At 53.7% G+C, this 13707-nt stretch overlaps 1 protein-coding gene across 1 annotated transcript in view; it reads right to left on the bottom strand.

Moving 5' to 3' along the window:
* Positions 1-13707, bottom strand: part of NRBP2 (nuclear receptor binding protein 2) — a 32341-nt gene that overhangs the window by 6622 nt on the left and 12012 nt on the right. The window contains 14 exon segments of the mRNA XM_035570127.2: positions 4160-4295; positions 4974-5024; positions 5173-5275; positions 5441-5573; positions 7461-7556; positions 8283-8338; positions 9019-9102; positions 9452-9475; positions 9777-9871; positions 9950-9990; positions 10564-10653; positions 10896-10948; positions 10951-10996; positions 11178-11300. Of these exon segments, the coding sequence (XP_035426020.1) occupies positions 4160-4295; positions 4974-5024; positions 5173-5275; positions 5441-5573; positions 7461-7556; positions 8283-8338; positions 9019-9102; positions 9452-9475; positions 9777-9871; positions 9950-9990; positions 10564-10653; positions 10896-10948; positions 10951-10996; positions 11178-11300 (1131 nt within the window).

The following is a 13707-nucleotide window of genomic DNA, read 5'->3' as shown; positions in this document are numbered from 1 at the left end:
TTGGAAGAGACCTCCAAGATCACCCAGTCCAACCTCTGACCTAACACTAACAAGTCCCCCACTAAACCATATCACTAAGCTCTACATCTAAACGTCTTTTAAAGACCTCCAGGGATGGTGACTCAGACACTTCCCTGGGCAGCCCATTCCAATGCCTAACAGTCCTTTCGGTAAAGAAGTTCTTCCTAATATCCATCCTAAACCTCCCCTGGCGCAACTTTAGCCCATTCCCCCTCGTCCTGTCACCTGGCACGTGGGAGAATAGACCAACCCCTACCTCTCTACAGCCTCCTTTAAGGTACCTGTGGAGTACGATAAGGTCGCCCCTGAGCCTCCTCTTTTCCAGGCTGAACAATCCCAACTCCCTCAGCCGCTCCTCGTAAGACTTGTTCTCCAGACCCCTCACCAGCTTCGTTGCCCTTCTCTGGACTCGCTCGAGCACCTCCATGTGCTTCTTGTAGTGAGGGGCCCAAAGCTGAACACAGCACTTGAGGTGCGGCCTCACCAGAGCAAAGTACAGGGGGACAATCACTTCCCTAGCCCTGCTGGCCACACTGTTTCTGATACAAGCCAGGATGCTGTTGGCCTTTTGGCCACCTGAGCACACTGCTGGTTCATATTCAGCCGACTATCAACCAATACTCCCAGGTCCTTCTCTGCCAGGCAGCTTTCTAACCACTCCTCTCCCAGCTGTAGCGCTGCTTGGGGTTGTTGTGCCCCAAATGCAGGACCTGGCACTTGGCCTTGTTGAACTTCATACAGTTGGCCTCAGCCCATCGGTCCAGCCTATCCAGATCCTCCAGATCCTCCTATCCAGATGACACTCAAGATAATCTGCTCCATGAGCTTCCCTGGCACTGAAGTCAGACTGACAGGCCTATAGTTTCCCGGGTCTACCTTCCAGCCCCTCTTGTAGATGGGCATCACGTTTGCTAGCCGCCAGTCGACTGGGACCTCCCCTGATAGCCAGGACTGCTGACAAATGATGGAAAGCAGCTTGGTCAGCACTTCCAACAGTTCTCTCAGTACCCTCGGGTGGATTCCATCTGGCCCCATCGACTTGTGTACATCTAAGTGCTGTAGAAGGTTGCCAACCATTTCCTCATGGATTATGAGGGCCACATTCTGCTCCCCATTCCCTTCCACCAGCTCAGGGGGCTGCGTACCCAGAGAACAACTGGTCTTGCTGCTAAAGACTGAGGCAAAGAAGGCATTAAGCACCTCAGCCTTTTCCTCATCTCTTGTCACAAAGTTTCCCCCCGTATCCAGTAAAGGATGGAGATTCTCCTTAGTCTTCCTTCTTGTGTTTATTTATTTTTAAAAACATTTTTTTTATCTTTAACAGCAGTAGCCAGATTGAGCTCCAGATGAGCTTTGGCCTTTCTAATTTTGTCCCTGCGTAGCCTCGCAACATCCTTATAGTCCTCCTGAGTGGCCCGCCCTCTTTTCCAAAGGTCATAAACCCTCTTTTTCTTCCCATGCAGTGCCGCAGCCTCTCCTGCACATTCCCCACCTCGACAACTGCACAAGGGGCTGCAGCAGTCATGGTGCAGGTCTGCCCATGGGGGCTTGCTGGGCATCCTGCTGCTGCCTCCCAGAACAGAGTCTGCACTGCAGCCATGCTTGTTTGGGACTTGCAGGTTTGCCCAGCTGCAAGTTTTCATGAAATGTGTGGAAACTTAGCGCCTTTGAGATCACTACTCCTTTGTCAATTTGAGGAAAAACTGTGTGTTTTGTTTGTTTGTTTGTTTGTTTGTTTTAAACAGTTGTTGAACACATTGGTCAGACAGGTAACATACTTGCAGCACTTTACTTGAGGCACTAGGTGAAAAAGCATATAACATATAACAAGTATATAACAAATGCAAAGAGGGGAGAAGATAAATGCTTAGGTTTACATTTACATTTCTCTAACATATCCAACTGAGCACCACAGCAATCTCTCTAAAAATAAGCACTGAGCCCTATGAATAAAGCATAACTTAAGTGCACTGAAAGCTGATTCTCAGACTGTTATGAAGAAACCGCTGATGATATATTTTTGAAGGAAGGCATTTCACAGAATCTTGCAGGAATGAGAATTAGGTTTAGTCCTCCATAGCACTTTTAACATTAATTCAATGTAAGTATGAAATTCCATTTGTACCATCCATGGTAACACAAAGACAGTGCCATAGGTGATTGATGACAAATGACTTGAAAGTGTCAGTACAGGGAGATACCCTGTACGGGGAAATAACAGGTCCAAATTTTTTTTTTTATTTTTTTTTAAGAAACAGAGGTACATACAGACCGGTGAGCTCCTCTGCCTAATCTCAAAGATGGCTAGCAGTTCAGAAGACAGAAGTCATGATAAGAAGTGCCATGCTCAAGCTGTACCCTGATGACAGCAGCCAACAACCTTGTCTCCCCATGGACACAGCCAGCATACTGAGGGAAGGAATTATTCCCCTATGCTCAGCATTTGTTTAATTACACAGAATGACTCACGTTGGAAGGGACCTTAAAGATCATCTAGTTCCAACCCCCCTGCCATAGGGGGTCTACATAGGGGTCTACATCCAGGGGTAGACTCAATTTTTAGCCTCCAATAGACAAATTACATTGATAAAGTGGAGCAAGTTCAATGGAGTGCCAGCAAAATGATGCTGGGCTGGAGCACTTACGCTGGGAGGAGAGGCTGGGGAAGTTAGAAGGTTATGGAATCTCCATCCTCAGAGGTTTTTGGGACCCAGTTAGATTACTGACGTCCCTTCCCACATGAATAATTGCATGACAGAACAAGACTCAGCACTGGAAACCAAATCCAGGCTGGTCTCAATGGGAAATGAAGCGCACACAGTTCCCTCGGTAGGAGTGACTAATCCCAGGAACCTGGTCCTCAGAGAAGTGGTGGATTTGTCATTTCAAAATGCTGTCAAATCCATGCTGCCCACCCTTCCTGCAAACAACCATTAGACAAATAGATACAGAGTCATTGATTCAGAGACACTGAGTGAAATCCAAGAACCTGGGAGACAGAGATTATCTTGCAGATCCTAGTCCTGGCACCTGAAACTGATTCTCGTACATTAATAATAGAGTAAATCATGAAAGAAGCCTGCAAAAGTACGCTGCCACCACAGACTCCCCAAAAACAAGGGCTGAAAGGGATATCAGGATGGCATCCTGCCCCAAACCAGACCCACCCGTCCTTGGCCACTCCCAAGACATTTCTGACCTGAGTTAGACTTCCACAAGTGGGGACTTTGCACCTTCCCAACTGCCCATTCATTCTTACCACCATCAGAAACCTCATCCTAACATCCTTCCTGCAGTTTATACCTGTGATATTCTGTTCTGTCCCCCAGGTGAAGAACAGGTGCCTGTTCTCTTGCTGTGACAATCACTTGCATACTTCAGCCCATCTCTAATCTGTCTTCTCTTCCTTAAGCCAAACAGTGCCAGTTCTTGGGCTTTTCTAACAAGGCAAGTTTTCCAGCTTTGTTCTTTACTGGATGCCTCCAATCAGCCCCATCTTCCTCAGAGCACACGGTCCCATGCTGCAGCGTTGATGTGCTCTGTTCAGCAAGGGATTACATCACGGTTTTGGAAGGCCTCACTGCTGCATAAAGCACCCTGGTGTTGTGTTGGGCCTCCCTTGCCCTCCACCCTTCCACTCCCATCCGAGATCCATATACCCACTTGCAACAACCTTGCTGCCTGTGACTTCAGTGTCAGGTCGAGCAATCTCGTCTGCAGTGACAGGCAGAACAGGCCCTGATCTCAGATGGCATCTAGGTTGCTCTCAGATACTGTTAGTACCAAATTTGATACTGATGATCAATTGATCAAATGAGGAGGAGGTTTCAAACCTGAACCCCAGCAACAAGGCACAGGAGATGCTGTGCCACCAAGCTGCCTGCAGATGTGTGAGGAAAGAAGGCAGAGCCAAAGAATCAGAAGCAATGGGGCTGCTCCAGAAGGTCTCAGGTGAAATGGACATCACCAGCTCCAGCCAAAAGGAGCGTCGCAGCCCTGGGGCAGCCAAGGCACCAAGAACAGCTCTCACCTGAGCTAGAGTTCAGTGCATGGCTAACAGGAGAGATCCTGCAGTCAGGAATGGAGACTTTCTGCTTATTCCTAGTGGAGAACTGTCACCACCTGGATCTGACCTTACCTTCCTAGTCTCCACATCAAAGGGCTCTGGGGTGGGGGTCTTGGCTTTCTGAGTGTCCTCCTGGGGCTGGGATAGTGCGCGTGGGAGGGCATGGGGTCTGGAAACAGCGAAGTTCATCAGAGGATAAATCCCATTCCTGGTGCAGACACAGAGAGAGGACAAACAACTGAGCCCTGTTGTCTTACAGCCCTGGTGAAGGTCTACATGGAGGGTCATGGAGCAGAGCAGGGCGGTCTGAACCTGTGGAGCAGCAGCACTGGCAGGCAGGTAGCACAGTGAGGAGATGGCAGACCATTGAGCTCACCTCACCTGGCACTGCAACCCAGCTCTGCTCACCCACACACGGGGAGTCACAGAGGGGCTCCAAGGAATGACCAAGCACTCTCCTAAAAACGGGACGCTCCACATGTGCTGCAGCACAGGCCCCTGACTCTGCCTCCCTGTTGTCCAGGGAGTGGAAGGCAGAGAGACACCTTGGATGGAAGCTGGGTGTACACATTACAGGCCAGACAGCACCACTTTCATGTCTGCAGTCAGGGCTATTTGCCTTTCTGGAGCCACAGCAGTGCCGGGCAATGCTTCCAGATATTGCAGCTTGATTGTCTGTGCTTTCAAAGGTTTAACATGGTCCCCCGTGTGGCTCGCCCAGATCAACTGCCACCCTCTCAAACTGCACCCTAGAGTTAGTGGGAGATAGGGGACAAGCAATTCAGATGTAGGTGCTCTTCTGGAGAGAAGGAAGACTTCTCAACAGGAGCACAGGCCCAAAGAATGGGGTGAGTAATGGGATCCTGGGGACATGCCCACAACCTACCTGACATCTTCTAAGAATTTGTCAAGTTCAAGGAAGGAAACCTCTGAGTACCTGGGAGAGAAGCAGAACAGGAAGATTACTGGGGGAAGCGGGAGAGAAGAGCAGCACAGTCTACGCCACGATGCCAGGATCATCACACTGGATAAAAATCCTGGGCTCAAACCTTTGTCTGCTCCAAAATCACCCTGCTAATCCTTACCTCCACTGTGCTCCAGGCCGACCCTCTCGCCGGATCTCTGCCATCACCATGTTCAGGTCCAGTTCCTTTATCTTCTCCTCCACCACATTCTCCGGCATCAGATCTAGGGCAAAGCCAGAAAAGGGCATTAGCTGGGAGGTCCTGCACATGTGGGTCCTGCAGCATAGTGCCCAGGGAAGGTCTGTGGGTCACTGCCTTTTTCCTCAGGCTCTGTTGGGGCTGGAATACAAGCTCGAATGGGGCAGGCTGACCTCTCACAGTTACTCACACTGGTTGTTGATGAAGCAATGTGCTGCCAGCAGCTTAAGGGAATGGACCTCAAAAAGCACGCGGTGGAAGAGCAGGTTGTTAGCCGTCGGTCGCTTGTCTGGGTTGAGGGTCAAGCATGACAGAATGAACTCCTGAGGGTCAAATAAAAGGCATAAACTGGAGACAAAGCAGGACATGGTCCTGCTTCATCTGCATCACTGCCAGCCCTGGCTGCCTCTCATGGGAAGCAGATGTGAGCAGCTGCTTCCCACAGCACAGCACCAATACTGAGGGTGCTGCAGGTGGGCAGCATTCTGCTGGGTATCCACCAACGGTCCAGCTGCAGAACTCTGCTCCTGGCTTGCTTTCATCCAGGTAGGAGTATGCAACGCAAGCCCAGGTGTAAGGAGAAAAGGCAGGGGTGTATCCTGGCAGCCAGTCAGGGTCAGCTCTGAGAGCAGCAGCCCTCCAAAGAGATGCTGGTGGGTCTGGAGAAAGGGCAGATGGAGCCAGCTGGAGGGATTCCTGACAGCAGCAGGGGAGGAGGGAGGCATCTGCCCGTTTCTACTTCCTGATGGCAGAAAAGCAAGATCTTCAGCTTTGCATGACACATGCTTCTTCTGAATGCTCCACTCTAGGGCCTGTCCCTTTCAAATGTCCCTTGCTGTTTCTGTACGCCAGATACCGTCTGGCTAGGGCTGCTCAGAACAGACACAAAGACAAAAAGAGGACCAGAGGAGAGATGTCTGTGTGGGTGCCCACACAGCCTACCCCTCATGGCCACCAGCAGTGAGCAGTGACACTGTCTGTCCCTGGTGCTAATCTCTCAGCAAAAGAAACTCTCAGGGACGCTGTGCAAACAAGGGGGCTGCCGTGTAAAGGGGGACAAGGTTTATTATGGGATGTCTGGGGGAATTCTGGGATCAAACGAGATAATGTGGGGCATGTACAAACTTATGGGATGTTTCAGGGATGGGCCAAAGGAGGAGGACGGGAGGGGTTGAGTGGATCAGGGAGGAACGTGGAGGGGGTAAAAGATGCATGCTGCAGGCCAGTGCACTTTTCTGGCTGAGCCCTGCACCTGGTCTCTTCAATCTGTCCTGTTTTCTTATTAAGCTCTGTTCCTAAGTATCATAGAATCACAGAATGATAGAATGGCTTGGGTTGGAAGGGACTTCAAAGATCATCTTGTTCCAACCCCCCTGCCATAGGCAGGGACGCCATCAGGTTGCTCAGGGCCTCGTCTAACCTGGTCTTAAACACCTCCAGGGATGGGACATCCACAACCTCTCTGGGCAACCTGTTCCAGTGCCTCGCCACCCTCTGAGTGAAGAATTTCCTCCTAATCTCTAATGCATGGCATAAGTATGCACGGCATGAGTTTGCATGACATCCTCTAGTGAACGTCAAGCCAGGTTAGCTGGTAAGTAAAATGAATGCTTGGGGTGGGGAACAAGAGACCAGAGGGACCTCAGGGCTTACTTGGCAACCTGTAGGACAGGGCTGACACCCCAGTGACCTGCAAAAGGGATCGCCCTCAGTATAGGTCCTTAGAAGCAGAATGCAGCTATTCACACTGTCTGTATCTATGTGGGTGCCATGAATGCGGTGCTCCCTGGCCTCCGCTGAACTGTTTTCAGTTGGCCACATCTGTACAGCATGCGTGTGTGCGGGCACATGCGTGTACATGGGCGCCTGTTGGGAATTTACACTCAGCATCACTACTTGGCAGGACTGGGAAACGGGTGGGGACCATCCTCCCATCCTGACCTGCCCAGGGGGAGGAATCCCTGTGCCCTTCAGCCCACCAGACTGGCTTCCCTCTGGTTTCCAAGAGGTTACTGTCTCTGTGCCCCTTTCCGAGTGCCAGTGTCACCTGGAGCGCACAGGAGCACCAGGCTGCCTCCGTCCTTCAGATGCCAGCCAAAGGGAGGTGTCCAAGGAGGGGGGAGTTGCCCCCAAGAGGGATGCCTGAGCCTCACTGGTGGGTCAGGCTGCAGCCCGGCGGCTCGGCCCCGGGCTCTATCAGCTGCACTCACCCGCATGTTGGGATCGTCCAGAGAATGTCGTGCCCGCACGATTGCCTCCTCCGAGACTCGTGTGTCCCCGTTGGTCTGGATCTCCAACACTGCCATCTGGGGAAGGAGGAGAGCAGCTGTGTCTGCAGGCAGCCGAGCCCTGGCTCGGCCCTTGAGGGCTTCCCAAGACACACCCCCTGTCAGGGTGGCAGCAGTGGAGCACCTCAGCAGGACACATGGCCCAGCCAGGCCTGCCTCAGGCCCTGGCACACCTCTGCCCACAAGGTCCAGATCTCCAGGGGCTTCCCAGGGCTCCCTGGCAGCTCTGCCCTTGGGGCCTATTTCTCTCCACCCCAGCACTCCGGGCTGCCCACACACGGAGCAGATGCAGGGGGCTGCTCTCTGGGCACTGTGCAGAGGGGTGGACAGCACAGAGAGCACCAACAGCCCCACAGTCTGCCTGGACAAGCTATGCAGGGCAGTGCATGTCCCCCGGGAGCAGCACAGCCCGTTGCTGCCCTCCACAATGACCCTTCCCGGGGCTGCCACAGCCTGCAGAGACACCGTCAGAGGTGGCTGAGGTGCACCAGCTGGGCACAGGACGGGGAAGTGAAGCTCTCTGCTGTGCCCAGGGCTGGGCCATGGCAGCAGTGGCTGTTTTGCTGCACCCATAAGCGATGTCTCCATTACGGCAAGGGACCCCCAGCTCACAGAAAGGCTTGGAGAAGGGCAGGGAGACCTCTCGGGGAGCTCCCAAGGCCAGCCAGCAGGCACCACAAGGGCAAACCTGTCAAGCAGGAGTCCCTGCAGATTCCCAGGCTCTGCAGCAGCCCTACTCCATACCTCCAGTGCACACATCCCAAAGGAGAAGATGTCCACAGCAGTCCCATCAGCCTTTTCTGCAAAACCAAGCCAAAAGCACATCACACCAGAGGCAGAGGCCATCACCCACTGACGTTGGGAACAATGGGCCCAATGCCTCATCCCTACAGACACCTCCCCACACACTGCACTCTCTCCCTGCCCAGCCAGCCTCACTCTGCCCGCGCCTCTGCTCATGCCTGCTTCTCCTACCCCTGGCATGCTTTTTCTCCCAGATACCCTGCACAAAACTTTCCCATTTACTCCCCTCAAATTTGCCCCAGAATAGTCATGACGGGGATCACACTGATTTTGCACATGGCACAAAGACTCCTTACTCCTTCCTTTTTCCCTGGTCCCTGTAACATTTTACACGCTTTTGAGTGTTGCCGAGCCATAACCTTTTCAGAGAGCAATCCGTGGTCATACCGAGACCTTGTTCCTAACCAGTAATAGCTAATGCACAGTCCATTACTGTGTAGGCACAACTGTTTTTCCCACATGCACAGCTCTGCACTAATCAACACTAAATTCTACCTACAATGTTATCGCACAGTCACAAGATCTTCTGTGACTCATGGCTGAGAGCTTTAGTTATGAATGCACTGAATAGCTCCGTATTGTAGCAAACCCGCTGTGCCCACGCTGTGCACAGGACCCCTCCAACGCCCTGGGCCTCGCTCTGCCTGCACCCCCTGGCAGACAGAGTCCCACTCACGGCCATACTCCGGGGGAAAGAAATGCAAATTGCGCAGCTCTTCCCTCTCAATCCTGATGGGGCTTCGCAGGTCGTCTGGAAGGGCTGCATGGGGAACAAGAAATGCTCTGAGACACGGCTCTTCCGAGTTGGTTCCCCAGGAGCACCTGGAGCACAGGTGGGAGCTCCAGGGTAGTAGGGATTTCAGTGTATACCCCTGCCCACAAAGAGACCAAGCAGACCACGTGGGGGGGCACTCAGTTCCCCTGCTTGCAGGACCCCTGCTCCTGCAACGGGAGTAGCAATTCCCCTCCTGCCCGTAGAGCCCAGGACCACCCCTTGGTGCTTTAGATCCTCACTGCCAAGAGGTGCCCAGGGCCCACTGGGGAGCAAAGTCCACCCAATGATGGGTGATGGGATGGATGGGCTGGAGAGGTGGCAGAGGGACACTCACCATTTGCAAACACTCTGTGCCAAACTGCCGGTCAGTGCCGATCCCAAAGAAGGTAAGTAAGAAGGCGTGGAGCAGAGGACACAAACAGAAGAGAAGGTAATGCTACACTTTGCACAGATGATGCACATGTTGGTGACGCTCAGGTGATCCCCCAAGGGACCCTGCAGCTCTCACCTCTTCCCCAGCCAGCACCCACTCATCACAGCATCCTGCACAGCCCCTCTGCCTCCCTGGCTCTGAGTCTCACTCGGCTGGCACCTCCCTCCTGCTGATCCTTCTCATAAGCACTCAGAGCCACAGGGCTGCAAGAGCAGCAGCATCCTACCTGAACCAATCTTTATGAGCCCGTTGTGCTGGATGAAGATAGTGTCACTGGTGAGATTGCCATGGATGATTGGAGGCTCACAGGAGTGCAGGAAGCTGGGGACGTACACAGTTGCCCTGAGTGTGCTGCCGGTGCCCAGCCAGAAGGAGGATGGCCAGTGGCAGCAAGCTTACCTGAGAGCAGACAGGATCTGAGTGCACCAGCGTTTCCAGGCCTAGAGCAGAGACCAGAGCTCTCCATCAGACGGGGCACACATCAGAGCCCGGCAGCAGATAAGGTCAGTCCTACCTATCACCCAGAAGCTGGGTAAATCAGCTTTCCACTAGCCCTGTAGGGACTGTTACTCAAATATGACCCACACAGTGTCCCAGCCACAACAGTCTCCTTTCCAATCCCTGTTCAAAAAACACCATCAGAGCTGAGAACATTGGTGCCACAAACCTTATCAGCAGACAGAGCTCTCCAGGGCACCAAAACCCTGGTGGGAGCATGGAAGGGCACATCACAAGGGGGGGCAAAAGCTAGGTATGGTTATGGGGACCATGCACATGGTTTGCATCAACAGTAAGTTCCAGTTCTGTGAGTACATAACTGCACTGGTGTGGTAGTGAGCTCATATTGCAGGCGAGGGCTTTGAGGTTCAGCATGGGGCCCCTAGAACTCTCATCTGGGTGACTCAGGGAGTGACCACATGCACTCGCTCTGCACTGTAAGAGACCCTCTCCCAGCAGGCACAGAACCACCCAATTCACCTGGGACACTTCCTATGTGCTCTCAGGGAACCTACCCTGGCATTCATGGCCTTGTGGTTTTTCTTGGTTTTCTTCAGGAACTGTTTCAGGCTCCCTGAGGACACATATTCTGTGATGAAGATGACCTGAGAGAGGACAGAGGTATCAGCTTTCCAGCCTCCCTGCACAGCCAGCACTGAGTGCAGCCCGTGGGCAGCACCAGCACACAGCCTGAGTGGGGCTCTGCATAAGGCTGAGAGCAGGCTTCTGGCCACGGTGACCCAGAGAAGGAAGGGGAGTCCAGGGGGTGGGGTAAGCAGAGCTGGGATCCCACCCGCATCCCTCCAGCCTGGCACCCCCAGACACCCCCTCTCTGAGTCCTCCTTACCCGCGCCTTCGAGTCCTTCACATCCAGCCAGTATTTGTGAAGCTTCACAATGTTGGGTGATCCACAAGCACCAGCTGCTCAAACATGGTCTTGATCTTCTCCTATGGGCAAAGAGGGGAAAGATGAGGTGGCAGCTCCTGGGACTCTGCAGGACACCTCAGAGAGCAAGGGAAGCTCGGACTGTGAAGCAGGCTGGGCCCAGGTCACAGGGAAAGCTGGTTTTGGGGTACAGAAGAAACATGGGGCTGGGGGCACACTCTCCAACGGGGAGGGATGGCTCACCTCATGTGCTTTAAAGGCCTTCTTGTCAGTGAAAAGCAGCTCATTCCACACCACCTCCACACCCTCCTCTGTGTCCATGGCAAGGAAGGTGCTCTGGATGCCCGGCATGTTTCCCTGATTCACCTGCAAGGCACAGGAATGCGTGAGACTGCTGAGGAGAATGCCCTGCCCCCAGCTCCCAGCCCCACTGGCAGCCCTGTGCAGAGAAACATGATGCTTGGACGTGGATGGGCTTCAGCATCCTGCTCCTGAGCAGGATCCTTGCCCATAGGAGGCTCTGCCCAGGACACAGGGAGCTGATCAAACCCCCAGCCTGCTGCCTGCCCTGCCTGGCCCTCAGGACCTGCCTGCCTGGGAGCTTGGGTCCTGCAGCAGCCGGTACCGCTCCTCCAGGACACGAGTGTGCAAGACAGAGCCAATGATTCAGAGCAGCTCCCAGGCCAGCCCCTTTCCTCTCTTCCAGCCCGGAGAGAAGCTGGCCACAGCAGCCACCTGCCAGCACCACTCTTGCACACAGACCCCACATGGACTCCACATCCCAGCAGACATCAGGGAGCAACCCACGTTTGCAGCTGATGACCACAGACACTCACAATGGATGGGGCAAACTGGAAGGTGCAGACAAACCAAAGCTGTGACATCATCTCTTTTAACGTCTTGAGGTGACTGGGGCCACTTCTCCATGCCCCAGGGTCTGTCTGATGAGTTTCCATCCCCAAAGGTCACAGAGCTGCATCCCTGGGCCCTGCAGAGAGCAGCTCTGCCATCATCACCTTTGTGAGCCACATCCAGCATGGACGCAGCTGCGGCAGCACTGCCCCTGTGCCAGGTCACTGCTGAACTTGCCTCGAGATCAGCACCAGATTGCCCATCCTCAGGACAGTGGGAGCCCAGCTCCAGCCCACAGAAAACCTGTTCAGAAGGCACCCAGTTCTGATAAGGGCTCAATAGCATGGAGACACCCCCACCAAGGACCAGGGTCCTGCCTGCCAGGAAAGGCGCCTGCTGTATCCTGAACTGCTGGCTGCGCTGGCTGCATGCGGTCACTGCCCTTGCTCTTCCCCCATCAGCATCACTGCACAGGAGATCACCTGCAGCCGGTGATCTTCCTTCCCTTCTCCTGTGGGTTGGGGTCACCCTGCCAGCCCCTGCAACTTGGGCAGAGGCAGCACTGCCCGCTCCCGTTGGCATGTGGCAGGGGCGGCGCAGAGCTGCCGCAGCCAGATGAAAAGCAGGATTGTTCTGCTGCTGCCAGGGGCCGGCACGCAGCATCCCACTACTGGGGCTTGGACTGCTACAGCACAGGGCAGCTGTGGGTGCAGGCACGGAAGGGTCACACAGCACCCCCAGCTCATTAGCAGGGAACAGACGGCCAGCTTGTGGCCCAGTTCCTGCTGCGGAGGCACAAAGCACCTCTATTATTTGTTCTCTCTGCTCACAGGCTCCACGTGCTTCGCACAAAGCCCAGCACAGCCAGTGATGGGGCCAGCTGGCCTTACCAGCTTCAGCCGTTCCCACAAGTCCCCACGGCCTGCCTGGGCTCCAGTACGATCAGCCAGCACCGAGCCAAGGCAGGTCTCAATGGAGGCTCTGCTGGGAGGGAGGGTGGCTGGGGGCAAGCACCCAAGAACCATGAGGGGGCCATTGGTCTGAGTACTCCATGAAGTTGCTCTTCTGCCTCTCTCAAAAAATGCCACTCAAAAATCCTCTCATGATCTTGACAAAAACCCTGTCCTGAACCCAACAAGTGGTCATGAGGCCTCAAGCAAACGTCAGGTGGGGAGCATGGCCCTGACAGTCTCTCCATCACCATGAGGACATGTAGGAGCTGCACAGCACTGTGTTGAGGTTACTGATGCCTGGCTCGAAGGCACGGCTAGGTCTGAAAAGCTCTGGTGTCACCTCCACCCACCTCTCTGTGTTGCAATGAGGGACCCAGCCTGCAGGACCCCAGACCCACATACCAACTGCTCCCACCCTTGATGAAGTGGGTGCTGATGGGTGCCTCCCGCCCCTGGGCAGCACCAAGAACTTGATGTGAGCTCTCAGCACAGGGATGTGAACGCACTCAGTCTTGTGCTGAATGGCAACAAAACCCACGCTGAACAGCTGTCTTGTGCGCTGAGCTCTCAGACTGCATAAATAAATAAATGCTGCATATAAACATACAGGTGACCGAGGGCAAAAGGAGTTGGCTGCAGGTCACTGTCATTATCTGATACCATGCCTTTCAGGGGCTCTGTGGACACCACATGGATTTGGACTAACAGGCAAAAACTCTAAAGCCAGACTGGGAAAATTCCCTGTTCAGACTGCTTCCAGAAAGCCCTTGGCAGGAGCTGAGGCCAGCCTGAAGAGATCACTGGGGACGAGTAAGTGAAGGTTTACAAAAGATCAGATCGCATCTTACAATATATCACTCCCTTTTGTGCTTTTCATGTTATGGAGACTGAAACAGTCAACAGAAGAAGGCTTAGTGATATAGTGTTGGGGTCTCGGGAGAGCAGTGGTTAAACAAGGAAAGCCAGAA

The sequence above is a fragment of the Cygnus atratus genome, chromosome 2 (genome assembly GCF_013377495.2).
Source record: "Cygnus atratus isolate AKBS03 ecotype Queensland, Australia chromosome 2, CAtr_DNAZoo_HiC_assembly, whole genome shotgun sequence".
In the NCBI taxonomy this organism is placed as follows: domain Eukaryota; kingdom Metazoa; phylum Chordata; class Aves; order Anseriformes; family Anatidae; genus Cygnus; species Cygnus atratus.
Note: the sequence above shows the minus strand (reverse complement) of the source record. Positions and strands in the feature narration are given on the sequence as shown.